The following is a 27,322-nucleotide window of genomic DNA, read 5'->3' on the forward strand; positions in this document are numbered from 1 at the left end:
TTTTTTTTTGGTATTGGATTTCTCTCTCATTTTAAAAATTATTATTCATGATTATAATTTGTTGGATTAAGTTGTAACATCAAATATGAAAATAATAATCATATGCAAAAAAGCCAATGCTTAGAAAATGCTAAAAGTAATTGAAAAATGTTTGGCGGTTCGAATTTTTGTGGTTCGAATATGTCAACACGACGTTATTTTATATTCAAAATGATGTCATTTTAGATATTTCGAACCCATTCGAGCTATGATTTTTCGAGTCACCTATCATTGTTGGAAGTAGTGTTAGAACAAGAATCAAAGAGGTCGCGATACACCGAATCATACTCACCCAGTCATCCCTGTCTATCTGTCTGCCTGTCTTTTCTCTTCTCGTTTCATAACTGTTTTTCACAGAGTACGTTTCACTCGACTCGAAACCGCCGATACAAACATTCAACTCGAAGATGAATCAGTTGGTGGCGAGGGCTGTGTTGCGACGGATGATCGGCGGCGGCCGAAGCTGTAACCGGTACTTGTCGACGCCGCCGTCAGCGGTGGCGGTTGTTGTGACACCGCTTGATGAGGCGGTGGTTCTGTGGCGGAGCCAGTGCTGGGGATTCAATGGCGGCGGTGCACAGTGGAGGAGGAATATGAGCACGGATGCGGAGACGACGACGGCGGTGGCGGAGAAGGATCGGAAGGAGAGTGCGGTGGCGGAGGAGAAGAAAGGGGACGGTGAAGTTATGGTTTCGAGCTATTGGGGCATTTCGAGGCCCAAGATTACCAGAGAGGATGGGACCGAGTGGCCTTGGAACTGCTTTATGGTAATTTGAATCTGATTCTTTTGTTTTGTTGAAAATTGTGTGGTTCTGTTTCAATTTTGATCGTTTGATACGAGTTTTGTGTGATTGAATGTAGAGTGGAGTATAGTTGGACTAATTCAACTTGCTATTTCTTTTGTGATCTATGCATAAGTTTTAATGTATTCGTACATGCTTGCATATAATATATATACATATATTTTGTCATTTTCCATGATTGTTCAAGATGTGGTTATTCGGAACGAATCTTAAATCTTTGATGTTGTTCTTGGTTGATTTCATTATGTGAAGTCCTTGAAATGATTTTAAAGTTGATAAGTTGGTGCACTCAGATTAACTTGAATTGACTTTTTCTGCATCCACATTGGTTTTATTTTTCATATTTTAATTAGTTGACTGGAGTTCTCTGAAGTTCTTCAAATTACTTGTCAAAGTGTGGAGAATATAATACACTACTTATGTTTTCCCTTTTATCTAAATTTATTTTCTGATCAAATGCAGGTTCTGTTTTAGCCAAAGTGTGTAGAAATTGAAGGTGTTTGGTTGTAGGCATGTTGAGATGTGAATGTGAGAATTTGGCTCAAACATACTATAGTTGGTCAATTTGAGGCAATAATAGTCAAGAATGGATTTTGAAGTTGACAAATCATGAAAAGATGAGGACATGTTTGGGATATGATGGTCTGTGCAGTAGCCATGAGATCTATATATCAATTATTCTCCCTCTTTTTTTATATGAATGTCAGTTTGTCTTAAGAATAGTTCTGATTTTTCATGCTAGTGGTTTGGAGCAAAAATCCTACATGTTTTATTTTTCTTATGAACGGTTCTGATTTTGTACCCTCTGTTTTGTAAGATTTATGCTTATACACACATATGTTTGGCTTGATAATGCTTCTGTGTTTGTTTTTTTTTGTTTTGTAACATAAGTATTTTGCCTTTCTATTCTATCATGCTATTTCAATTCAAATTGGTAACTTCAACTACACTTGTGTTTTAATTCAGCCCACATCTACTCTGTTGAGTCTTTATTTTAACTTAAGGTGACACTCAAACACTCTTGCTTCAGTAGACTGATGCCTAAATGCAAAGTTATGACACTTTTACTTCATGTTAGTGCATAGTACTGTTCAAACCTGATAGATTTGTTCCTTAAAGTTGTATGTCAAGTAGTTTCATAAATTATTTTTTATAATGATTTACAAGATATCAACAAGATGGAGAAATCTTGATAAAATGTGGTGTTTTTTTGGGTACCCTTTTTTTTTTATATTTCTTTTTAATTGTGTGTGCTTGGTTTATTTCTACAAGAAAATAAAAATCTGGTCATTTTGTGTCGTGTTGTCATTCGCACTGTTGCTTGTTGATGAGCCCAATACGCTTCTTGTTCATGCAACTTAATTTATTTAAGTACTACTTGATACTTAAAAATTTTCTTCTAGATACTGTTTTCCCTTGCTTTGGGTTTGCAATAATAAATCAATTTTGCATTACTACTGTTTCTAATATAACTTGGAAGTTTGAAGAGTGACCTCCAATATCCTCCCTTTGCCTCAAGATGCCTGTAAAGGTGAGCTGCTTTTTAGCTTCAGTTGGGTTGTTCGCAATCTCTGAAATGGCCAAACAAGTGCACAAATTATGTTAGTGATAGGGCTAAATACTTAACATGGACATCTTTGCACAAAATCTTCACCTGGAAATATTATTACATGGGTTTTCACTTGTCCTTGTTTTATGTTGTGTTACTTTGCAAAGCTTAAAATATACATCTTCAGTTTTCTCATTTATGCTCAATTTTTTTTTCTTTTTTTTTTGTAGCCATGGGAGACTTACCGAGCAAACTTGTCAATAGATCTCGGCAAGCACCATGTACCAAAAACATTTCTGGATAAAGTTGCTTTCAGGACTGTGAAGATCCTCAGAATTCCAACAGATATATTTTTTCAGGTGGGTTATCTTCTTTATCTCCTTTTGTTCTTCTTCATGTCAATGAACTTCTATGTTAACAAATGATAATACATCATTTGGAAAAGGGGTGGGTAATTTCCTTGCTTAAAGTTTTGTTTGGGAAGTAAGAAGCCCTTTTGACATCTCCTCTTATGCAGATAATTCTTGATGTTTCTCTTGAGGTCATCTATATGCTACCATATAATTCAAATGACAAGTGGTATTGTAGCCGGAGACCTACATGATTTATTGGATTTTACTTTCTCATTTACAATGCACCAGCTAGAATAGATAGGACCTGTTAGAAAATGTAAAAATCAGTATCATTTACCTGGAATATAGATTTTAGTGAGGGGCTAGAACTTAGAACTATGGGACAAAGCCAGCCAATGAAGTAAGCCTGATATGCAAATTTATTCACAATGTCAGGCAGTGTGAAGCAAAATTGAGATGAGTTGCTAATAGGAGGAACCAGGAAACGGATCATTATAATTCATGTTCAATTTTTCTTTGAAAGGGGGTTTTGTTTATGATGTGGAAACATTTCATTCTACTAGGAAAAAAATAGAAAATACTGCATAAGATTGAAGTATTTGAATGGGTAGGATATCAAAAGGCTATCTGGATATTGCTGCATGTTAAGGGCCAGATTTTCCTATGATAATTGCTTTTTATCACCATTTTTAACTTTGTAGGAACACAACCTGACAGCTAGGCTATATTTCAATCATGGATTTGTGTAAGGATTTAAAAAGGAAAGAAAAAAAGAAAAGAAACATTTATATTTCATTTACATTTCCCTCATATTTTCCTTTCTCTTTCCAAATGCCTATCTAAATCTATGATCCAAACACAGCCTAAATATAGCGATCCCGGGTTTACCCTTGTTGTACAGTGATCCGGACATATGTCCGTGGATGTTGGTAGTTGATTATTATTTTGTTTACATCCTTTTTTCTACGTATTTGAGTTATAGGATGTGTTGGGCGGATTTGTTACAGGTTGGTTGAGTTTAGAAACCAAAACTAGTTGCCCAGGTTTTGGCCTGTACGCTCGAGCGGAGGTGTTGGCGCTCGAGCGGGTAATACACCCATCCAGTATTTGTTGTGCAGTGTTGTACGCTCGAGCGTGGAGTTGGCCGCTCGAGCGGATCTGTGTGAGTGGACGCTCGAGCGTAGGGTTGGGAGCTCGAGCGGAGGCCTGGTTCTGTATAAATGCTGGGAGAGTGCATCTGGCGCTCGAGCGGAAGTTTGGACGCTCGAGCGGGAGTCTGTGAGTGACGCTCGAGCGGGGTGTTTTACGCTCGAGCGGGCGACTGGGTTTAAGTCCCGAAATTGTGACTTTTCAAATCACTTTTTACTTTCTCTTCTCTCTCTTACTTTTCCAAAATCACCATTGTTGAGCCTCTCACTCTAGACTCTACCTTCTCTCTAAGTTTTGATCTAGTAGGAGTGATTTACTCACCTTTGGCCTTTACGAAAAAGTTGTTGATCGTCGAGGGCTTCATTTTAATATGAAAATCTCGGGTTTTGGAGCACGTTGGGTTTTGTCGTCTTCTCCTTTGGGACTCCGAATTTGAGGTAGGGATATCCTACTCCTCTCTATGGATTTTGTCTTTAAATTTTAGTATTTTGAGATGTTGGGCTTGGTTTGGTAATTTTGTGAAAGTTTGGGGCTTTTGTGTAATTTTACAAAAGTTGGGGTTTTATTCATAATAAACCTGAATGCATGTTTGGCATAGAGAAATGGAATGATTGTTGAATCATTGATGAAAATGGGACCTAAGGGTTGAAATGGTAATTATGGATAATGGCCTAATTACATTGTTTAATTAATTGGGATAATTAATTGAGAGAAATGAAGAAATGAAATGTTGATTGAATATCTAATTGTGCATTTATTTCCTGTTTAGAAATAACTGCTTGGGCTATCGGTGGAGGATAGTCGTGATTGTTGTAGACAATGCATGATGATTAGGCAAACTGAAACTAATCAATGAAATGTGTCATGAGACTTGACGGTTGATAGAATACATTAACTGTATGTATTGGGTGATTGTATATGGAACCAATGTGTTTATATACGTTATGTGTAGAGGAGGAGATAGGGGATGTACTCCGCGGTTTAGGGGAAGATAGGGGATGTACCTCTAAACCGGTTAGTGAAGGGAGAAGATAGGGGATGAACTCCGTAGATACAGCTCATATGCTTGTCTAAAGAAGTGAAGATAGAGCTTATATGCTTATCTTTGTGATATGTGGATATAGCTTATATGCTTATCTGTGAATGTGGGATATTGTTGTTGTACATATCTGTTGAGAATGTGGATATAGCTTTTATGCTTATCTGAATGCGAGATATAGTTTTTATACATATCTGTGGAAATGATGATAGAGCTAGCATGCTTATCTGTTGAAAAAGGGAAAATGAAAGGAAACTTGGACTCATAAGTCGTATGACATAGATATGTGATATATGTGATTGTATCAGTGTTGGCCATCTATCAATTGCTAATATTTTAGGCATTGTTCATGATTGGTTTAGTGTATTTCTACTGGGCTGTGGCTCACCCTATATGGGAATATCATTTTCAGGTGCAGGTAGCATGCCACCTCCAAGGACATAGCTGGGAGGATAGTGGCGGGCATACTTTGTTGCTTAACTTTTGATGTATTACATGTAACTTCAAGCCAAGGGCTTAATGTGTAAACGAGTTAGTACTCTTTTGTTGTAACCAAGTGTTAACTTGGAAAGCTGTAAGCCCGTAGGGCATTTTGTTATGATGTTAACATGTAATACTTATGTAATGGAACTCTAAGGAATAAAGGAATGTGGTTAGTTTATATGTAAATGCATGTCTTATCTGATGGGTTTATTGTTATTATTTTGAGGGCGTTACACTAAATGTGGCGATAGTATGTGGGTGGGAAGTGTTAATATTTGATTAGGTGTGATATTTGATGCATGTGGATTTTCTTTGTCTAATGAAGACGAAGTGAGACAAAGACAAAGATGATTTGTCTCCTTGGATGCTCTTGACACAACTTTTTAGCAATTGTATTGAATCCATGGTGATCAAGAGGTTACACGTCGAGCATCTCAGTAGATTATTCTAGCTACCAGTTATTTTTTGGCATAAAAAATTGCTAGCATGAGTAATTTTGTCTGCTATTGTACTGATGAAAATGCCTGTAATTGTCTTGTAGAGAAGGTATGGCTGTCGTGCAATGATGCTGGAAACTGTGGCAGCTGTTCCTGGTATGGTGGGAGGAATGCTGCTACACCTTAGGTCTCTGCGTAAATTCGAGCAGAGTGGTGGTTGGATTAAAGCTTTGCTCGAAGAAGCAGAAAATGAGAGGATGCACCTGATGACCATGGTGGAGCTTGTGAAGCCCAAATGGTATGAGAGGCTACTGGTTCTCACTGTGCAGGGGGTCTTTTTCAATGCATTCTTTGTGCTTTATATGCTCTCTCCCAAATTGGCACATAGAATTGTTGGATATCTGGAAGAGGAGGCTATACACTCATATACAGAGTACCTAAAGGATATTGATGATGGCAAAATTGAAAATGTACCAGCTCCTGTTATTGCGATTGACTATTGGAGACTTCCAAAAGATGCAACCTTGAAGGATGTTATAACTGTTATCCGTGCTGATGAAGCTCACCATCGAGATGTCAACCATTTCGCTTCTGTGAGTACCATTATCCTTCATCATTTCCATTTCATCGCTTTCTGTTGGCTTCATTACATCATGCTTTTTCTACCAATTCATTGTGTTTTAGTTTGTGAAAAAATAATTTTGACTAAATCTGTCATTTTATATCCAATCTTCTGAAAAAATAATTTTGGCTAAAATGTTAAAGAGTGCAATACTATTTTATAATTTCATTGACAATATCCAGTTATAATATCAGAAATAAATCGTGAATGCATTAAAGTTACTCTTCATATAACGGCACCCACACAATTGGTTCCAATGGGAAAATGATTAGAAGACTATGATATATTTTCCCTGAACATGAGAAGGCTGAATCCTTTGTGTGCTTATTTGACATTCCTTTACTTCTGTCATTTCGATGTGTGATTTCTTACTACAAATTTCCTGCTTGAATGATACCAATTTTCCATTTGTGGACTAGGACTAGCACACCTAATTAGCATAGGTCTTTTGTTTATTGTTAAGAATTGTTATTGAGATGTATTGCATTGAATATTTTGAAATAGGCATTTGACTCCTACTTTGATAAAATGTTTTTTGCTAATTTGCTGTAATTTGTCTTACATTTTTGTTGTATTATATGATAATTGTTGTGAGACAAATCCTGTGTGTTTTATGATGAGCCTTTTCGATTAGATAGATATATTTGCATTATGATGTTGCCATTGCATTGCAGGATATTCATTACGAGGGGAAGAAGTTGAGGGAGGCTCCAGCTCCACTTGGTTATCATTAACGCGTTGCTACCATGTCCACGTACAGCAGTTTCACGGAGATACCTGTTTTAAACTTTGAACTGTTTTGTGTCTTTTATAGTAAATACTGAGGACTATGTTTGATAGAAGTAATGAGTTCGCGATAAGAATTCAAATCCTAACTCGGTTCTTGTATCATATGAGTTCATGATAAGAATAAGAATTCTCCTACTTTGTAAAAAACTTGATAGCGGTTTTTTTTTTTTTTTAAAAAAAAAAATTATTTGCACCATCAATGCCTTCCTGTTAGAATATAGATCCCCAAACCAGGAGAATTAAGTTTGGTGTTCGTGATTGTTGGTTCTAGGTTACACGATAATCTGAGTTATATTTTTCATCCTTAATTAGACCTCCATCCCCAACCCTGTGTTCAAAAACTTAACGAATTACAAAATAAGTTTAACACAAGTTGAGCTCGGATAAATTCATTTTACATCCCTAATTTTGGTTATATCTTATGGAGATCCATTTTGCAAAAAACAACTTTTCTGCCTGTGTTATAGGATGCATTCTGGGTAACATAATCATTTGAAAGGGGAGCTTTGGAGTGTAATTTATTGACTTTGTATCAAGAATTTAATTTTTACTTTATACACTGTTCTCTTCTTTCTTTTTTTTCCATAAATCTTTCATTAATTAAAAATCTAAACACAACTTTCTGTACAATATCTTATGCACCCATTCACATGTTAGGTATAGTTGGCGACTCCCTATTCAGTTCTATGAATGGTTTCTCGATAATTTCATCGTAAATGATTTTTTTTGTTCTGAAATAATTTAGACCGATAAGAAAATTCCATCCAATCAATAGAGAAACAAACAAAGAAAATATTTAATCTTTCCAAGTGACATGGGTAAGCCCATAAAGAATATGGCTCACCATTTAAGGTCCAATCTATGATTCAAATACTAAAACCCAACATTCCTAAAACCTAACGTTATGTTGGGATCTGGGATCCCGCCCAAGACCTTATAGAAATCATTGCAAGCAGAAAAACACACCCACACACAAGGAGACACAATATTTTACGTGGTTCGGCCCAATGCCTATGTCCACGGGAGAGTAACCGGTTATCACTATACCAATGAGGAGATTACAGAAAGATTACAATAGAGGAGGAGCTCACACTCTCCTCACTCAGCCACTCACCCGTCTCCCTCGCTCACACCGAGAGAGACGGTCTCTCCGCCTCACATCTCTCGCACTCTTTGGTTCACGGTTTTCTTCCTCTCTTACTTACTCACATTTTGCTCTCTCCTCTCAACCTCCATTTATAGGTGAGGGAGTAGGTGGGAGAGCCTTTGGGCAGCCTCCATCCTTGACTCTTCAAGATGGTTGGTGGCCGCCAAGGTGGACTTTGGTTGGTTGCCTTCCCATTGTTGCCAACCAAACTTGACTTGGATGATCACCCCTTTCACACATGGGTGAATTCAACAACAATGGAAGGCAACCAACCAAGTCAAGCTTGGTGGCCACCAACCATCTTGAAGAGTCAAGGATGGAGGCTGCCCAAAGGCTCTCCCACCTACTCCCTCACCTATAAATGGAGGTTGAGAGGAGAGAGCAAAATGTGAGCAAACCGTGAGACAACCAAAGAGTGCGAGAGATGTGAGGCGGAGAGACCGTCTCTCTCGGTGTGAGCGAGGGAGACGGGTGAGTGGCTGAGTGAGGAGAGTGTGAGCTCCTCCTCTATTGTAATCTTTCTGTAATCTCCTCATTGGTATAGTGATAACCGGTTACTCTCCCGTGGACGTAGGCATTGGGCCGAACCACGTAAAATATTGTGTCTCCTTGTGTGTGGGTGTGTTTTTCTGCTTGTTTTGATTTCTATAAGGTCTTGGGCGGGATCCCAGATCCCAACACGTTACACCAAGCACCAATGATATCTAAACACTTGGCAAGTAAAGAGCCAGTCACATCAGCAGATAAAGATCCTACAGAGTTATTGCACTACATATCAGCCATTAATGAGCTTCCTTACAGCATTTATTACGATAACCCTTCGCGTCGAAACAGAACACTCTCATCATAAATAAGGCAAGCTAGAGACATTTGGCCAACGTATCAGCCCGAAATAGACAATGAAATGATGAGTAAAGAATATAAGTAGGCTCGTAAGACAAAGAAAATGTTAAGTTCTCTATTACCATTTTCTATCCCGACATTCGATCACTCTCCTCTAACTTGCTCGTTGGAGGGTTCGTTGGGGGACTCCCTATTCCCCGCTGAACTCTTGTGCAGGTTTTGCTGTGAGCTCAACCTCTGGGTGATGGTTTGGGAAGCGTGGATCGATTCGACCCGTTCCGTCTGGAGCCCGCAGATTCAATACCAAGGATCTTGAAAGATTAATCTAATATTTGATTTTTTTATTATTATTTAAACATATGAAAATACTTCCGCATAGGATTTTATTCAAAAGAACTAATTTATTGGGTTTAGAGTTTTTAAAAATAATTTTTAAGTATTTTTGTTTTTCATATTTTGTTTATTTTAGTGAAATTTTTTTATATTGTGATCAATTTTTTATTTTTTTTATTTATAGATATATCTAATCCATCCACACTTAAAAAATAAATGTATAATTTACAAAATAATAATTCAATAAATACAAATATATATATATATATATATATAAAAGAAATTTAACATACATCCTTTTTAAAAATATATACTATAGGTACTTTTAATTATGTCTGATTTTAATTGTGATTCATAAAATTTTTAATTATAATTTTTTTTAGTACAATTCAAAAAATTAAAATTATGCTATTTCTTTTCCCCTTACAAAGTATGTATAGTGCACAGTATTTTCCATAAATGTATTGAATTTTCGTAATTTTTTTTTAAAAAATATTTGTTGGGTACGAGGGATTTGAGAGAGAGAGAGAGAGTGTGTGTGTGTGGGTGAGCACGGATAGGGGTGGGACGGAGGGAGGGAGAGTTGATGTTGTGAATTGAAGCTCTGTTCCAATGGAGTCAACTTTATATGCAGCAACAAGAACAACGCTCTTCATTTGTCGTCTACACCGTCCGATTCATTGCCAATCCGTGTCTCTTCAACTCACACGACCTTTCAACGGCGAGTCTCAGAGATCAAAAGCATTGAGTTCGATCTCTCATTCCCCAAATTCACTCCCGACTTTGTGTTCCGTTCGCTCTCGCTTGCACTGCGCTGCTTCTCCCCCTTCCACAGCCGGCGGCGGCGGCGCCGATGGTGGAGCTCTGTCGCCTGATGCGATAATTATTAATGTCGAAGTAATCGTTCTCTCTCTCTTCTTCTTCTTCTTTTTTGTTTCTGAAATGAAATGAAATGAAATGTAATTCTTAATGTGTTTGGTTATTGTAAATTTGTAACGAATTCTTCAATATCTAATCTCTATGTGTCTCTCTCATCTCAGGGTATGATGTGTGGAGGATGTGTAGCGAGCGTGAAGAGAATTTTGGAAAGCCAAGTCAGTAGGATATATATATATATATATATATATTGTCATCCTTCTTGTTCTTTATATTTTCTAATTTCTCTATTTGGTTGCCTGCAAAATGTTCCCTATATTTATAAAAGGGGAAATTAGTGTTCAGTGTAAATTTAGAAAAAAAAAAAAATGTACATGTTAATGGTAAATTTTACATCCTTTGGGGTTGAATTAGTTGAAGCTTCGCTGTGTTTGGTTGGGGGATTTGGAGAGGAATTTAGAAAGGGAAAGGAAAAGGGAAAGGTTGTGTGAAACTAGGTGAAATGTATGTATATTTTATTCACATTTTACCTACATTTTCTATTTTCCTTTCTAAATCCCTCCTCAGATCCCCAAACTAGTTTTTAAGCTTTTGAAACCAAATAGATGGTGCCTGCTTTCTTCAGTTTTATTTACTTGCCTTCCCATATCATATGAATTTTTTTTTTTTTGATGTGATGACGGTGTTTTGACACCTATTTGAATTTCTTCTGTATTGACAAGTATATTAATCTATTCAGATATGGATAAACTCTTTGTAGTTAACTGTAGATTGCATCTTTTGAATATTTGGTTGTGATTTATGGAAGAACCTTTTTTCCCTTTTAGATAAAATCTGGAGGTCACTAGTGTATTATATTTTTTTGACAGCCACAAGTGTTGTCTGCCAGTGTCAATCTTGAAACAGAAACAGCAACTATATGGCCTGTTTCTGAGGCCAAGGTTATGCCGAACTGGCAAAGGCATGTAGGAGAGATCCTTGCGAATCATTTGACCAGTTGTGGATTTAAGTCTAATTTTCGAGGTGAGTATTTTCTTGGTGGATTTGCATGCACATATGAATGGATGCATATTGTGTTAAATTTATCTCATTTTGGGATTTACAATTTTGATGGATCTTGAATTCTTCTTTTCTCTGATTCATACAAGTACATTTATCTATGGATTGTCATAAATTATAGCTTAATCAGTACTGCAATGTAAGATCAAAGATCATGTCAAGCTTGAACCTGCATCTCTTGCCATAGAGGCATTAGGCAAGTGTCTTACCTCTTATACACCATGCAATAATCGTTCCAAACGAGCTCTTCATTGATCTATGTCTAAACTTTTCATATTTACTAGATATTTAATATCTAATAATTTATAAACTTTAACCAAATCTCTACAATTAACAATTTGGAAAAATGTGATTTTGATCCACGATTCAATGTCAAAGCTTGAGTTTTCATATAACTTATGTGAAGTTTGGTGGGTAATTGCCAGGTCAGGGAGCTATTGAAGGAGACATTCCATTATAGAAAATCCAAAGGATTTCTTGCAAGTGCAACCAGTCCTTTGATGGTATGTCTTATAAAATTGGGTTTTCTATTTCAGAGACTTGTCCTTGCATCAATAGGTGAGAGTCTCTCTGACTACTAGTAGTGGATTTGTTGGAGTGAGGCATTTCTATATCCCGTTGAGCCCATTTATTTTTCGATAATTTCTGTTAGCATGATCTGAATTCAAGCAATTTGTGCCTTATCATTGGTCAATTGGGGATGTCCATTCTTTGGAAAATTTAATATGTCAGATCTCGCGTGTAATGACTGTATCAGCTGAACAATACTCGTGTTGTTTTTGTTTTTGTTTTTTTGGCTTTTCTCCCCCATGTTTTGACTTTCCCCAATTTAGTTTGCTCTCTTCTTTTGAAGATTTGTACTTGCCCTATTTCAGCAAAGCCATGTTGGTTATTGTGATGACTTGTATAACTGTATCTATATATCCAAATTTTGTATTTTGATGTAATCCTCCAAGTTGGGCAAGGTTGTTATCTGCCTGTGTGCACTTCACATATGATTTTGCTTTTATTTGAAAAATAGTAGATGCCTTTAAGTTTATTATTTACAATTTTAGTTAATAAATTGATCTATTATTTTGGATTTCTGGTTTGTTGAAAGGCTTTTCTGGCTCAAGATTTTGCTGTACAAAGAAGTTACAGATTGGCAGTTATAAAGAAGTATCTGTTAACAGCATAGGAATCTGAGTGTATCTTGCAAGAGACGTGTTGAGCAGTCTTTAGACGTGTGTTGGAACATGGTATAACTACGTACTGCACTGGGCTGGGTGGAATTGCAAAAAAGGATTCATGTACACAATCAATCATGCTTGATTAGAATTCGTTTGATTTGGTATTCCCAGTCTGGTTTTGAATGCGAGGAAATCAGGAGGGAATCATGATTTTCAGTACTCAAAACAATAGATGTTAGATATGATGGAATTCATAAAATTAAAGATAGTTGTTTAAGTGAATAAGTATTTATGACATTACGAAATCAACAAATACCAATCATATTGAAGAGAAAATTTTATAAAGCTCTTATAGGATTAATGATACTTAATTGAATATAAGATGAAGATGATAAGATAAATGTGTGACAAGATCGAGGAAGATAGAATTATAAATAAATATATTTATAAAATGATAGGAGTGGCTGTAGAAAATTTAATGTATAAAGAGAAATAGAGAATTGTATTATTAATTGATCTAATGTTGATTTCTATTACAATGATTCATGATTCCTATATATAGAAGAGGGTGAGTGTGTAGTAGGTAAGGAGTAGGTGAAGTGGAGGTGGTAGTGGTGTAGTGGGTTAGGTTTAGTGGAGTAGGTGAGGTGGTAGTGGTGTAGTGGGTTAGGTTTAGTGGAGTAGGTTTAAGTGGGTGAAGTAGGTGGAGAGTAGGTGGATTTTAACAGCCCCCGCAAACTCAAGGGGGATAGGAACTGACCAACTTGAGTTTGGAGAGAGTAACAAAACAAGAAAATACATAAAAATAAAAGAAGATAAGAGACACTGTATGGTCGTGTCAGACCATTGGTGAAGACACTGGATGGTGGTGTCATAACGTTGTAGAGGACACTGTATGGGGGTGTGATAACCATGTAGAGGATACTGTATGGTGGTGTCATAACGGTGTAGAAGACAGTTTATGGGGTCATGTCGGACCGTTGTAGCAGACAATGTTGTGACAGTTGTTGTGACAGTTTACAGAGTCTTGCTGGACCCTTGTAGAAACTAACCGGAATCAATGTTGGGACAGTTTACAGAGTCTTGTCGGACCCATGAAGGAGCTAACCGGAATCAATGTCGGGAAAGTTTACAGAGTCTTGTCGGACCCATGAAGGAGCTAACCGGAATCAATGTCGGGACAGTTTACAGAGTCTTGTCGGACCCTTAAAAAGTCGCACCCTCAAAAGGTGTGCCCAATCTTTCAAAAGGCGTGCCCAATCCATAAAAAGCGTGCCAGATATGATGGCGAGGCACGTGAGTGCCTTGGCTGGCGCGCCCGTTTGTCGTCTGGCGTCAAGTGGCGCGCGATACGCGTGGCTGCCTCGGCTATTTAACCGAGACGGAGGCTGAGGCTGAGGCAGAAGCTGAGACAGAAAAACTGAGAGAAACCTCTGAAAAATTTTTCCTTTGCTGAGAGAGAAACTCTGTAATACGCTGTAACACTCTGTTGCCCAGAAAATGGCTTCGTCTTCCCGTGGGCTGCTCACTCTCTTTCCCGACCTCAATGAGTCAACAAGAGAGAGAACTGGTGCGGTGGCCAGTGAACCTCAACCAAACACCTCTGTGTTTGCTCCGTTGAACTTTCCGATGCGGTCGGTGGAGCAAAAAATGGCGGTGCAAACTGATATTGAGGCAAATCAGTATACTCTGAAGTCATGTGTGGAAACCATGACTGCGGTCACAAACTTGTCGCACCGGCTGCAGAGCAGGACAAATGAGGTGCAACAATTAAACGCCCGACTGGCTCTGCTGCAACGCATGTATAAGGATGCGCGAGCAGAGATAAGTGTGCTAAAGGCGGAAAATAAGGAGCTGAAGCGGAAGGCCACCGTTATGTTCCGATTTGGAGGTCCGCCATATGCTGCAGTGGAGGAGTATGAGGGAGTGAACGTGCTCGGCGGCGTAGGAAACACGGAGGCAGCACCGGCAAGGGCCGCCCAGGACGGAGGCAAGAAGAAAAGACCGGCGGCAGAGTAGAGAAGAAATGAGGTCGGTGGGTGGCCGTCTGCAGCAAAGAAAACAAAGCTTTTGGTGTTGTGTGGTGGTTTGTTGTTGTTGTTTTTTTTTTTTTTTTTTTTTGTGTAAAATTGTGATCGGGGTTGATCCCTGAGATGAATAAAATATGGTTTGGTGTGCAAAGCTATATGGTATGAATAGAATTGGAAAAAGATTAAAAAAAATGTGAAAGAAAAATAAAGAAAGAAATAATAAAAATATATTTGAAATAAAAAATGAAAGATGGGGGAAATAAGGAAAGTGGTTTGGAGAAAATAAATAAAAATAATGGAGTTTGAAATCAAACGGAGGAGAGATGATGTTTTTTTTTTTTTTTTTTTTTTTAATATAATATAATAAAATAAAAAGAGATATATATATATATATAAAATAAAGAAAGTGGGGAACAAGAGTGTAATGAAAAGAAAAAAGTATAGGTTGGAGAATCTGAGCATCGTGGGTCACATGGGTGAGTGTGTTGATGAGGATGGATTTCACCAATCAAAAAGAAATGAGAGAAAGACCCTATGAGAGAGAGAGAGAGCGTTGCAAAGACGAAAACAGGGGGTTATGTGTAACACCAACAACACAAACATCTCTAGGCTTTATTGAATCTGCTGCCGCTGCTGGAGCCATGATGATATATGACAATCAATATCTCTCTGATTGCGATACGGCAGAATCAACAACAGTGAAGAGTGATGAGAGGTCCGGAATTGAGTTTGGGCCACTACTGGATTTTGGGTGCTTGTTTGACTTGTTGGAAAGTTTCTGCTTGAGCTCAGAAAGCAATGTTTGATTTTCTTGGTTGAGAAGTTGGGCTTTCTTCCTAAGCCTCTCATTCTCTTGCATTATGTAACAGTTTTGCAAGTACAGCTCTGAGTTCAGCCTTTCCATCACTGTGAATACTAAACTTTTTCAACACTGCTGTAATAGCCCTTATTAAAGGTTGGTTAGGAGGAGGAGGTTTGGCCGAGGAAGCTTTGGGGGAGTGAAGGCATGTGTAGAGGTCCGGCGGGCGGCCAAGGCGAGGCTGCCGCCCGCCGGTGAAGCAGAATTACTAGCTTCTTAACCTTGCTCTGACACCATGTAGAAAATTTAATGTATAAAGAGAAATAGAGAATTGTATTATTGATTGATCTAATGTTGATTTCTATTACAATGATTCATGATTCCTATATATAGAAGAGGGTGAGTGTGTAGTAGGTAAGGAGTAGGTGAAGTGGAGGTGGTAGTGGTGTAGTGGGTTAGGTTTAGTGGAGTAGGTGAGGTGGTAGTGGTGTAGTGGGTTAGGTTTAGTGGAGTAGGTTTAAGTGGGTGAAGTAGGTGGAGAGTAGGTAGATTTTAACAGTGACACTAATGTACAAAAAAATATATAAATAAATAAATAAATAAATAAATAAATAAATAAATAAATTTGAAGATTAAAAGACGGAACGATATAAAAAAGTGAGGTAATCACAGTAAATGTTAATATTAGGGGTGTGAAAAAGCCTCAAACTAACATGGAACAGGATTGTAAAAATTTAATATACATTTATTTAATTGACTGATTAAACATGACAAAAAAATAAAATAAATGACAGAAAAATAATTCATATAGGATGACTACATGAATTATGAGTAAAAAATTTGGAACTATAATAGTTACAATGTGAAGAATTGCATTAACATTAACATCAACATCAACATGGTCAGTAAATACAGAAATTGAATGTGCAAACCCTTAAAAACTGTATGAATCATTACATGGTAAGCAACCAAGTTGATAAACTACAAAACTTTCCAACCAATAAGATTAAGTATATATCTTCATTTGCAACCATTTTTTTGCTAAAAAATCATGTATTTAACCTGCATCAACCGACGGACATGCCAATCACCCATGACCTTCCTCGAACTCAACCACTTCTGTCAAATCTTCAGTGTCAAACTAAATGAAAATTTTCCTTATTTTGCTTGCAAATTCAAACTTCAAACTTCAAACCATGTAAGTCATGCCCACTTGTATCAGATGTGAATGAGGAACGCTCAAATTCGCAATCCCTCTCCGGCAATTCTTTCTCAAGAAAGCATAGAAGTAATTTATGACTAGCTTCTTAAGGAACCATGAATCCTTTCTTGCCCTAATGTCGCCGTGACCGACAAGGTAAACCACCCCTGATTCCTTGGCTGTTCGTATGAAAGACAGCTCTTTCTCAAAACTCTGCTCTGCGTCAGAACCCATTGGATCTGTGGGTGGCACTGGCTTCACCTCCCCTGAAGTGCTTGCTTCTAAGATGGGTTTGTTTGTGTCGTCATAGTCAAACAGGAGGGGAACACCAAGTGAGTACACACTACCATTGGGAGCTATGAGAACTCTAGTAGTGTTCTCATCTTCAGAATTTGAATCATCATCTCCATCACTCTCTAGTGACCGTTCTTGGGCTTCCCTGCGAATGAATTTTTCAAGGCTTTCCATCAACAGCTGCTGAAATGTCTGGTGATTCTCTTTGCGAACGTCCTTGTAGCCATACCTGTTAATAGTAATTCAAGGTCAAGTGTCTGACTATAAATGTATACACATACACAAGCATATTTGTACTCGCACAGAGACTAATTTATGATGCACCCAGTTGGCATCATGTCCACGTAAATGAACTCCCATCAACAACAAAGTCATGAGAAAGACCAAAGAAGAAGACAAAAAAGAAAAGAAATAGATACATATATACATAAATAAGCATGCATGTGCATACACACGCTCATCAGTTAGATTTCAAGGCCATGCCCTAGTGTATCATGGGTTTAGTCCAGTAAAATTACATTACATAGTATATGAGGGACTGGGGGAAACCCTGGACTCCCTCGTGAGCCAAAAAATAAAAAATAAAGAGTGCATCATGGGTTTGGTGCTCGTAGGTCTAGGACAAAGGGCATCTTGGAATTCACAATTCTAATGAAGACAAATTTTAAGACTCATAGAACATGATAATACTCACCTGGCAATGCATCGAAATATGTGGTAGCTTTTTGGGCAGACACGCCGGAATAGGAACCTCTCACCTTGAGGCACTACAGGAACAGGAATATATTTTATGGACACGAAAATAATCATCGAATGGACAGCTGGAAGAGTGGTCAGGAAATGTCCAAATATTGCTGGTACCCCCTTTACTAGCTCATTATAAAGCAAACCAATGCCGGGAGCTCTAATTGTTCCAAGATTACAACCCAATTCCCGCATCAAATCCATTGACAACTTTTGCTTGACTTCAGTTTCATACTTGAGCTTGCTTCCATAATTCCAGATGTACATTATAAGAAACATTACTATGGAAAAAACCAATATGATCCAACTTCCATCCACCACACTCCATAAGACTGAGGAGAAGAATGTCAATTCCATCCCCAAGAAAATAACGGCAAAACACAGCACAGTAAAGATGTTTATCTTCCATATAAGAAGCATAACAAGGGTTACTAAGATAGTAGTCATCATCATGACTCCAAGCTCAGCAATGGCTGTAAAACAAAATCAACATCAGGTAAGACAATAGCTTGCATAAATGTTCATGTGTTCATACAAAGAGGTGACACATATAGATAAAAATAGAAACTTATAATCAACTCCCAACGTAAAACATCGATGTCACATATGATGGTTTAACTGCTAGTTAAAAGAAAGGAAAAATGAACAATGAAACTAAAAAAGACTCGCCCCTTCACCAGCAAGTAGGATATTTCATCTAAGGAATCATCTTCGGACTTCAAGAATCGGCATCACGTGGATTCCATAAAATTAGTTTGTGTTGGCACTCCATTTTTTTATCTCCTAATGACTACACTCTGGACAATGTGTTCTAGATATCAATTGATGCAAGAAAAGTATAGAAGGATTACAAAACAACCCCTTAAAATTACATTAAGAAAGAGGAGTAAAAGCAAACAAAAGATGGAAAGAATTCCTTACAAGAGGGAAGAAGATTCCAAATCAGACAAAACATGCCCAAAGCATTTCTCCAGATCCCAAAGAATTTTCAATTCTTTTCAAATAAAAGTATAATTCTCCTTGGAGAATATAGGAGGATAAAATGGAGCTATTAAATTGTTGTGAAGAGAAAAATGAACACAAGGCCACAATAAAACATGTATATGAAGCTCAAAAGAGAGAGAGAGTAATATTACCATATGCATTTCCCATCTCATTAATGCTAGAGATAGAGCAGACGAACACTATGGCGCATACCAGCAGAAACCAGTTTATCACGGGTATATAAATATGACCCATGAATTTCCGAGATGTATGAATGATTTTCAGTCGAGGAAAACAACCAAGTGCTGTTGATTGTTTAATACAAGAAAAAGTTGCCGTTGTCATTGCCCGACTAGCAATTAATGCGGCAACATTAGCAATGAGGAAGACTGGCCAGAAAGCAACACCTGCACACAGAATGTGTAATGCCAGCTATTATATAATATAAGCCTTCAAATACAGTGGCCTAACTGAATGCAAAAGCAACTTCCCAAATTATAAAAGACAGTTGGAAAAATATGCTGTCCAAAGAAAAAGACATAACCGTATGCAAAATGAATCTAGGAATTAAGGAATTATAATCTCAAGTCTTCCAAATAGATAATAGAGGCCGAAGTGGAAAAAAAAGTGCATGGACCTTTCAGATTAAAAGAGACAAAGGATGAAGCTTACTTGGAATAGAAGAAAAGAAAAGTTGTTCAGTATCACTATAGTTATCCACAAGGTATGCAGCTTGACCCAGGTATCCCAACATAAGGCAAGGAAGTACAAGTAACAGAAAGGTAAGCTGCAAACAACAAATATGTATGCTAAGTATATGTAGTCAATCCAAACACCACAGAACAGTAATGGAGAAGAAAACCAGCAGGTTTCCATAATTGTATTCCATGGGTCCAGAGAAACATATAGCAAAGATGATCCAGTGACTTTTCTACATTACTGCATTACCTGAACTGATCTCACTGAAAAGTAGCAAAGATCTGCGAACATTGCCTCAGAACCTGAATTAGAATCATCCATCAGCAGAGCAAAAGGACAAAATGTAAAATAACACCATTTACAATTACAATGCTGTGAGTCAAATTTCCAATTAGCTAAATTAAGATGAAGTCACAAGGAGTAGTTATACATGTTAGGGACACAAAGACGAGGCACACTTGATGCATGTTCACAGGTTTATAATCAAGTATAGTCATTTGAAAAAAAAAAAAAAAGGAGAAGAGAAGAAACATGACAAAGATCAAAAAAGAAAACCTTGAGTTTGATTGGAATTAGAATCAATATAGTGGATAAAAAACAAAATTCTTCTTCCATGTGTGTCAAAACAAAAACTTTGATATCAATCACAATACCATCTTGCCCTCTAGCTCAATGGGAACATTCTGATAAAGACATCTTCATTTTCAATCTGCTTCTCTATTTTCTATCTTTTTTTTTTTATTTTTTGTACAAATTGATGAAAACAGTGTCTTGGTGTTGACAGGTAGTCGTCATTGATTAAGAATTTGTTTTTTTTTATAATCTTTGGTTAATCTCTTAATGGGAGTAGTTCATGATAAAGGGTATAAATTTAAGAGCACAAAAGGTATTGTGGAAGTAGTTATGATAGCAGAGAAAATTGAAGAGGACCAAACTATCACGAAATCAAATCAACTTTCATCACCCATCCCTCTCTCTCTCTCTCAAAGCAAGACCCACTAACCACCTCTTCCACAAGGTAACACCCAATAAAGTTTAATTTATTTTAAAAAGAACGTAAATTTCTGTTATGTCCTTTGGTGGAAATATAAATGTAGAGTATCTTTCTTAGAAATTGCACGGTGCTTCCGAGGGAAAAATAAAGGTTGATACCACTTGTAAAGAAGAGGTATTAATACCTCTACAATTATATCCAAAGCGCCAGTCAAGATATGATACTATTTCAGCGTAGTAACTGAATATTTTTTTTCCAAAAACAATAGAGGGACGCAAGAAAGAGGGAGAATATCATGAATATGCAATCCCAATATTGTAGGGTCTTGTCTCAAAAGGAGGAGACAAGAATTCCAAACACCCCTTAGAAGAAAACAAACAATTGAGGCAAGTAAAACAATACCAGTGAACCTACCAATTATTAACACGATATTAGTGTGTTTGGTTTTAATTTTTTGGATTCAATTTTCTAAAAATTGAGTTTTTTATTTTTTGTATTTTTTTGTTATTAGTGAATATTTTTAAAATTTTAAGCAATTTTTTTTTTTTTACTTTTTTAGATGCATCTTACTTAGATGTATCTATAAAGTAAAATATTTGTAAAAAAATATTTTAAAAAACAAATAAATACACAAGACTATGAAAAATGTCCTGAATTCTCATTTTTTTTTGTATTTTTGTATTTTTGGTATTTAGTGAATTTTCTAAAGATTTTTTTTCACAAATATTATACTTTTTAAGTGTATTTATGTTAGGTGTATCTTAAAATTAAAAAAATTACTTAGAATATTAAAAAAATTTAATGAAAATGAAAAAATACAGAAAATAAAAAATTTCAATTTTCTAAAAAGTGAATCCTGAAAATCCAAACCAAACAAGCTAGTTTTTATTTAATTTATCGTAAACAAGAAAAGATGATAGATTTAGAAAAGAAAACATCATATCATTGAAAAGCAAGCTCTGAAAGGGAACAATGAGAAGAAAAATAAAATAAAATAAAATAAAATAGTTGGTATTCTTACTTATAAAAAAATAATAATAATAAATAAAAATTAAAAAGAAGAAGAGGTTAGGTATGATCGTTTGGCCATGTATAATAAAAATGACTTCACCAAAAAGAAGTGGTATCATGAAGTTAAAAGGCGCTCCATGGACAGGTGAAAAGGCTCAAACAACAAGAGTTAAGGGCACAGAAAAAAGATAGTAAAGAATATTTTAATGCATTTTTACATAAACCCATATGACTAGAGACTAGAGTTAGGCCTTGTAAAGATGAGTTGAGTTTAAGTTTCTATTCTACTCCTTGAATAATCACATCAAGAATAAGTCAATTTTGGAGGGATGAAAGGGAATAAATCACATATAGAACAATAGCAAATCACATATAGAACAATAGCAAATCCCAAGGTTGCTCCTTTTTTCCATCTATGTATCAAAGATGTATATTTAAGTTCTTTAACATCTGAATTTTTTGAATCTTACCTGTTGCACACAACAGACAGCCTCCAAGGGCAAACCAAGCCTTAGTTGAGTTGTTCTTGAAAAAGTAATAGATGTGAACAGGATTAAATGCCCTCAAGACACTGCTGTCATGTTTTATAAGGTTGTAGATTCCAATACCCCCAATAGAACAAAACCAGATGAATAAAGCAGGGCCAACTGCAATCCCAACTTTGCTTGTCCCATACTTCTGTACACTGAACAAAATTACAAGAAATGCTACTGAAATCATCACCACTTCATCTGCAATAAAATTACAATTATGTCAAGAACACTGATTAATATGAGTAAGTTGACATTACAAAGTATCATAGGTACCATAAAAAGATATAGTATTACAGGCAAAAGGTGTATTGGGCTATTAGCATCTCAAACATATATCAGAAAATGGACACAGAAAGCACCCTCTGTTGTAAACCTGCTTCAACCAAAACCAAAGCATGAATGATCCTAAGCTTCTAATTGTGGCTAGTAAATTGCAATTACTCTAAAACTTGCCTGCTCACAAGGCTCAAAGTCTAAAATCACATGTCCAATTAGGTTGAGGTTGGATAATGCATTAGTTCTTTGAAATAGCGCAACGACTCCTTAAACAAATTAATGTTGCATTATTCATGTGGAAACCTAATTGCAAATCTAAACACTTCTTCCTTGTCCTGCGCATCAGAAGCTCGTGATTGTATCAGCTGAAATAATGACTTGAGGGGTAGTCCTAGTATATCATTTAATGCAAATTTAAATCTATTTTCACACAAAAGATACATCACAATTATGGAGGACCAAGTTGCAATGCTTGTCATACACACATGTTAGTCACTAGGAGATTTCCATTCAACAATACAAATTACAAAGCACCCAAATGTTCCAAATGGCTCTTCTAGAAGCAACCCAATCATTATCAATATCTGGTCCTCAAAAGTTCAAAGGTCAAGCTAGAATGTTTAAGACAAGGTTTAAAATCAATTCAGCCATTATTGAGTGGAATATTTCAGTTGCATTCATTGTTCAAGTAATTCATTCTGTTAACATGGTTGAGGTTGGATCTCTCCTTTTCATTTTACTATGTTGTTACCATTGTACTTTTCATATGAGGCAGTTTAAAGCTAGTCATCAATATATTAACCTATCAACTTAAAAGTTGACCCCTTGCTGAGTCATGCTAGCAAAAGTAGGGGTTTCAGTGTTCTCTTCATTCTGTAGTTTGGGCAGAATCACTTTTCCAGTTTCTACAAGGGTCGCCCATCCATGAAGCCATTTAGGCCAGAATGGAATTTGACAGATCTACATAACAAGGTCCAAAAACTTCTGAGAGGCTCTAGTTATGGATTCATCCAATTATCGAATTCAATCTCTATCAAGTAAAAGATCAGTTTGGAATAATCCCATGTTGTGAAAATCAGTATCCAGACTACGTTCAAAAACTCAACATTGTACAATGATCACCAAAATTGAAACTATTTACTGTTTTTCACCATAGAGCCAATTTGCAATGGCCTTTCGGATGTCTGCACTGCATAAAGTTTTTCCTCTCCTTGGTGTATCGATCACCACAACTACTTCATGCCTTGTTCTCCGGTATTTCTATAAATCAAGTAAACATTAGGCCAACAATCTTCCACTAAAGTTTGCATAAAAATTGCTAAATTGTGATCTTATCATAAGAATATTTTTAAGATCAAAAGGATTGCTAAAAGTGTGATACCAAACTGGTTGGAGAATCAAAAGGCCTTCCTTAATCGGGGGAAGAATTGAGCAGCCAGTCCCTTCAAAGACTTTGGTATCACACTTTTAGCAGTGAACTTAATTACCACTATGGCCTCGCATGAAAAATTCAGCAAATAACCACCCTTCCCTTATTTCTCACAAGAATGACATTTCACCAGGTTAACCAGGAACGTGAAAATGATCATGAGATTACTGACAAAATCGAGACTTAGAACATGCCAAACATCAAATAAGACTAGTCTCACGTAGACAGCTATATATTAAGCAATTGTACATTAAATAATTAAAGAAAATAAAATTAATGATTATTGTAGGTTGACATATTCAATCAATGAGTTGTGTTACCTTGCTTAATCTCAGATACAACTTTTAAACCACCAACAGCAGACGTCACTGCATCAAGAAAAAACAGGAATAAATAAAAAATCAACAATACCACCTTCAAAATGATGGTGAAAACACAATTTTTTGTATTAAAACAAATGACCTAACATCTTTTTTCTTTATTGTTTTTATCATTTATTGCTAGATCCTCCAAGAGAACACAACAAAACCATATAAAACAGTTCATAAAATGACCTGACATTGCTGGCGTGACAACTCCATCTGCTATCACCATAGAAGTACCAGCAAGCACTAACATCAGGAGCAGCTTTTTCAGTGTCAGAGAAGTTTCAAGTCGTTCCTTAATTTTCAATGACCGCTCAAGTTCTGGTGATGGCACCTTTAGTCTGAAACTTGATATACGTGCATCAGATGGCAGTTGATTTGGGAGAAGACTGGCCTTGGCATGCCTACAAATCAATGAGTACAAAGCAAATGTACCACCTGCAGTAATTAGACAAGAAGAAACTGGTACCATAAAGAGAAATACCTGTACAAGATAATTAAGGACATGAATTTATGCAAACTTTTTTTTTTTTTTTTTTTTTTTTTTTGGGTAAATGCAAGTTTTGACTTCCCCCATTCATCATACCTTCACCATCATCGTTGGCCCACAGAACGATAAGGACATACTTGACCAATGGGATCAAAATTAAGGTATACAAAACCAGCGACAGTGCTCCAAGAATGTCTTCATTTCCATTGACAGGAGCCTTGCTAAACATCACATCAAAGGTATAAAGTGGACTTGTTCCAACATCACCAAAAACAACTCCAAGTGTCTGAAAAGCCAGTACAATTCTCCTTCCCACACTGATGTCCTGCAATCAGAATTTAAAATTTAGACACACATTCTACTTGTTACTTTAAGCCCTAAATTAGATTTACTCAAATTTTACCTCCAATAATCATTCCTCCTACACAATTTCTCTCATTCAACAAAAATGTACAAAGAGAAACTCCTCAGATAATAAGGAAGGGAGGCAAAAAAGAAGCAATAGTTAAAATGAACATCTAAAAAAGAACTATAGAGTCAAGGCTCGTGACTTTTCTAGGACATCCATGGTGTTCATGTTTTCAGATGAAGCATTCCAGTACCAGGTCAACACGGAGTTTCACTTCCAGTTATCACTGTTTTGTGATATTACTCTCAATAAAGTTAATTATATTATATTTGCATATATATATGCATACATTTTTACTTCCCCTTTCATCAAGGGTGCCAATCTTCTTGGAGCTCATGGAAACACGTTGGATATTTAACTATCTTGTAATAGGATATAGTGTTGGCTATTTTTGTGCCACTTTTTACCATCCTAGTCTCGGTAGTTAAGCGATTGGAGAAGTTGCAAGGATTCCTTCTCCAATCAATATTCAATTAGTGGTGGAGAATGGGAAATGGGTGAGATGAAGAGCCATAGTAGTGCGGCGATGATAAGCTGGAAGTTTTTAAGTAATGGTGGTGGCCGCCATAACGATAATGGTGGTGCTGACATTGTTGCTGGATGTAATAGCCATATTTTAACAATGGCGGCAACCAAAGCTGTGGATTTTTTTATTTCTTAGCACAAAGTGGGCAAAGCTTACTGATAGACATTTTTTTTTCCCTTTCAAAAATCACATTCAGTTGGGATTCAAACTGGTTTTTGGTGGATTTTCTTTAGTTTTTTAACATGACTCCATCTATATACTACTTTTTACACTAGTCTTGAGTCATTGGAGATTTTTCTTTTTTTCTTTCTTTTTTTGTATTTAATTTTTTTTACTTATGGCACTGCCCCCTTCTTGTGAAGGGAAAAAAAATGAAGACTGTTTAATAATAAAAAATGTTTGTCTCATAAACATAAGTTTATTATACCAAAAGCCAGCATACTAATATAGAAGTACATGACATGATATCTAAGTTTTGTGTAACAAATTTTTAATTTCCTTAAAGACTTATATTGTATAAATTGGTAAAATGTTTTTTACTTTAATTGTATTAAGACTCCTATATAAACCCACCACAATTAATAAATATACAATGTTTATAAGCCATAAATCCGAAATGGTACAGCAAAAGGTGGTGGTACACTCAGGATAACTATCGATACAGCTACTACTTCACCTAGGTGATATTTTTTTTTTTATGGAAAGTTAGGTTTTGTTTTTAATTACCATCACAACATATATCTAAAAATTGATACTACATTTCCATTCGTTTCATATGTTCTCCAAGCAATCATACAGTAAAAACAAACACATAAAGTGCAATTATCAAAACCCACAATCTTACAACTCTGATCTAAAAACTCTAAATTCATGTAATATAGAGCTAACACGTTCTATATAAACCAAATTAGGTCCAGAAAATCACCTCAAAGTCGTTCCGTTGTGCTCCGGGGACCTCAAGTGCTTCGACATCGAAGGAATCAATCCGAGGACCTGTCCGAATGAGTCTCTGCTCGGCATTATCATCGTCGTCTGAATCCATGCCTGTTAGCGGTGGCAAATCTTCGCCGTCCTCGTCGTCCTCGATCTCCGACTCATCCTCGTCCTGAAACACCCATCGAGATTCAACCGAATCCATCGAAGAAAGCCTCCCGTTCTCTCTCTCCGATCCCTCCTCCGCCATGCTCTGTCTCTCTCTAGATTTCAAACCGAGGCTGTGATCGATTAAACCTCGTGTCGAATCTGTGAAAAGTGATGCTCCATTTTTGTCTGTGCAAGTATGAGTGTGGAGATTGGAACCCTAGAAAGTGGTGCAGAGATTGGAGATTGGAGATTGGCGATTGGAGATTGAGAGAGAGGAGAAAGGCTCTGAAGGGTTGATTGGTTGATTCGAAGTGCTGTGAACGTTTTTGTTAGTTAACGGTCTGTTTGGTAAGCTCTGTTTGCTGAACTTGGCCTGAAGAAACAAATTAGGGGATTATGAAATCTTAGGGAATATCTATATATCTATGTGAAATAAAATCATCCTAATTTTTAACGTTTGGGTGTACGAGAAAGTATGATAAAAATCTTTTTATCGATGGTAAATTATAGAAAAAATTAGTTTAAAGTTCCTCTCTTATTTTTGGTAATGGAAAAGATTCACAATCTTTTTTTTATGATGTTTAAGGTCCCTTCTCATATATTACAGAGAAATTTAATCAAACTCATTCCTCTCTCTACCTTCTATATTTCGACCGAGATCTAGAAATGGAAGGAGATGAAGTGAGCTCTTATCAGCTATGGAAGATCAAACGAGTTCTCCGAAAGGGAAAGGTCACTCTCCTTTGTCTCGTCCTCACAGTAGTC

The 27,322-nt window shown here is 36.6% G+C and overlaps 3 protein-coding genes and 1 non-coding gene across 6 annotated transcripts; 2 read left to right on the top strand and 2 right to left on the bottom strand.

The window, feature by feature from the left end:
* The first annotated feature begins 299 nt into the window (after window positions 1-299).
* Window positions 300-7,320, top strand: LOC114294098 (ubiquinol oxidase, mitochondrial). The gene is made up of 4 exons (XM_028238210.2): window positions 300-806; window positions 2,622-2,750; window positions 5,957-6,445; window positions 7,149-7,320. Exons 1-4 carry the CDS (start codon window positions 447-449, stop codon window positions 7,206-7,208), a joined length of 1,038 nt encoding a protein of 345 aa, XP_028094011.1. The 5' UTR covers window positions 300-446; the 3' UTR covers window positions 7,209-7,320.
* A 2,729-nt stretch (window positions 7,321-10,049) lies between these two features.
* On the top strand, window positions 10,050-12,468 carry LOC114294094 (uncharacterized). 3 transcript variants are annotated; one of them, XR_003640361.2, is made up of 5 exons: window positions 10,050-10,483; window positions 10,627-10,680; window positions 11,332-11,485; window positions 11,643-11,717; window positions 11,947-12,468. XR_003640361.2 is itself a non-coding variant. In XM_028238200.2 (4 exons), the coding sequence occupies exons 1-4, from the start codon at window positions 10,199-10,201 to the stop codon at window positions 11,979-11,981; spliced, it is 528 nt and encodes a 175-aa protein (XP_028094001.2). In that variant the 5' UTR covers window positions 10,050-10,198; the 3' UTR covers window positions 11,982-12,468. The 3 variants fall into 3 exon arrangements, 2 of the variants coding, with proteins under 2 accessions (XP_028094001.2, XP_028094002.2); XM_028238200.2 differs by lacking the exon at window positions 11,643-11,717; XM_028238201.2 differs by lacking the exons at window positions 11,332-11,485; window positions 11,643-11,717.
* Window positions 12,469-16,371: 3,903 nt separating this feature from the next.
* On the bottom strand, window positions 16,372-26,955 carry LOC114294103 (potassium transporter 7). The gene is made up of 10 exons (XM_028238214.2): window positions 26,400-26,955; window positions 24,636-24,864; window positions 24,239-24,487; window positions 24,005-24,052; window positions 21,917-22,177; window positions 19,691-19,743; window positions 19,415-19,529; window positions 18,895-19,149; window positions 17,709-18,231; window positions 16,372-17,243 (listed from the first exon to the last, which is right to left on the bottom strand). Exons 1-10 carry the CDS (start codon window positions 26,655-26,657, stop codon window positions 16,709-16,711), a joined length of 2,526 nt encoding a protein of 841 aa, XP_028094015.2. The 5' UTR covers window positions 26,658-26,955; the 3' UTR covers window positions 16,372-16,708.
* On the bottom strand, window positions 22,594-22,667 carry LOC114294109 (small nucleolar RNA snoR60). Its single transcript, XR_003640364.1, has one exon. It is a non-coding gene; the product is annotated as a small nucleolar RNA snoR60 (small nucleolar RNA).
* Window positions 26,956-27,322: the final 367 nt, after the last annotated feature.

This window comes from Camellia sinensis, chromosome 12 (assembly GCF_055761805.1).
Source record: "Camellia sinensis isolate YWXY chromosome 12, ASM5576180v1, whole genome shotgun sequence".
Taxonomy (NCBI): domain Eukaryota; kingdom Viridiplantae; phylum Streptophyta; class Magnoliopsida; order Ericales; family Theaceae; genus Camellia; species Camellia sinensis.

Coding starts and splice junctions, on each gene's coding strand:
- LOC114294098 (XM_028238210.2), top strand. CDS start 447: ATGAATCAGTTGGTGGCGAGGGCTGTGTTGCGACGGATGATCGGCGGC. Junction 807..2,621: donor GGCCTTGGAACTGCTTTATG/GTAATTTGAATC, acceptor TTTTTTTTGTAG/CCATGGGAGACTTACCGAGC. Junction 6,446..7,148: donor ATGTCAACCATTTCGCTTCT/GTGAGTACCATT, acceptor ATTGCATTGCAG/GATATTCATTACGAGGGGAA.
- LOC114294094 (XM_028238200.2), top strand. CDS start 10,199: ATGGAGTCAACTTTATATGCAGCAACAAGAACAACGCTCTTCATTTGT. Junction 10,484..10,626: donor CGATAATTATTAATGTCGAA/GTAATCGTTCTC, acceptor CTCTCATCTCAG/GGTATGATGTGTGGAGGATG. Junction 11,486..11,946: donor ATTTAAGTCTAATTTTCGAG/GTGAGTATTTTC, acceptor GGTAATTGCCAG/GTCAGGGAGCTATTGAAGGA.
- LOC114294103 (XM_028238214.2), bottom strand. CDS start 26,657: ATGGCGGAGGAGGGATCGGAGAGAGAGAACGGGAGGCTTTCTTCGATG. Junction 24,053..24,238: donor TGTCACGCCAGCAATGTCAG/GTCATTTTATGA, acceptor TTCTTGATGCAG/TGACGTCTGCTGTTGGTGGT. Junction 19,530..19,690: donor TTTCAGTGAGATCAGTTCAG/GTAATGCAGTAA, acceptor TGTTGTTTGCAG/CTTACCTTTCTGTTACTTGT.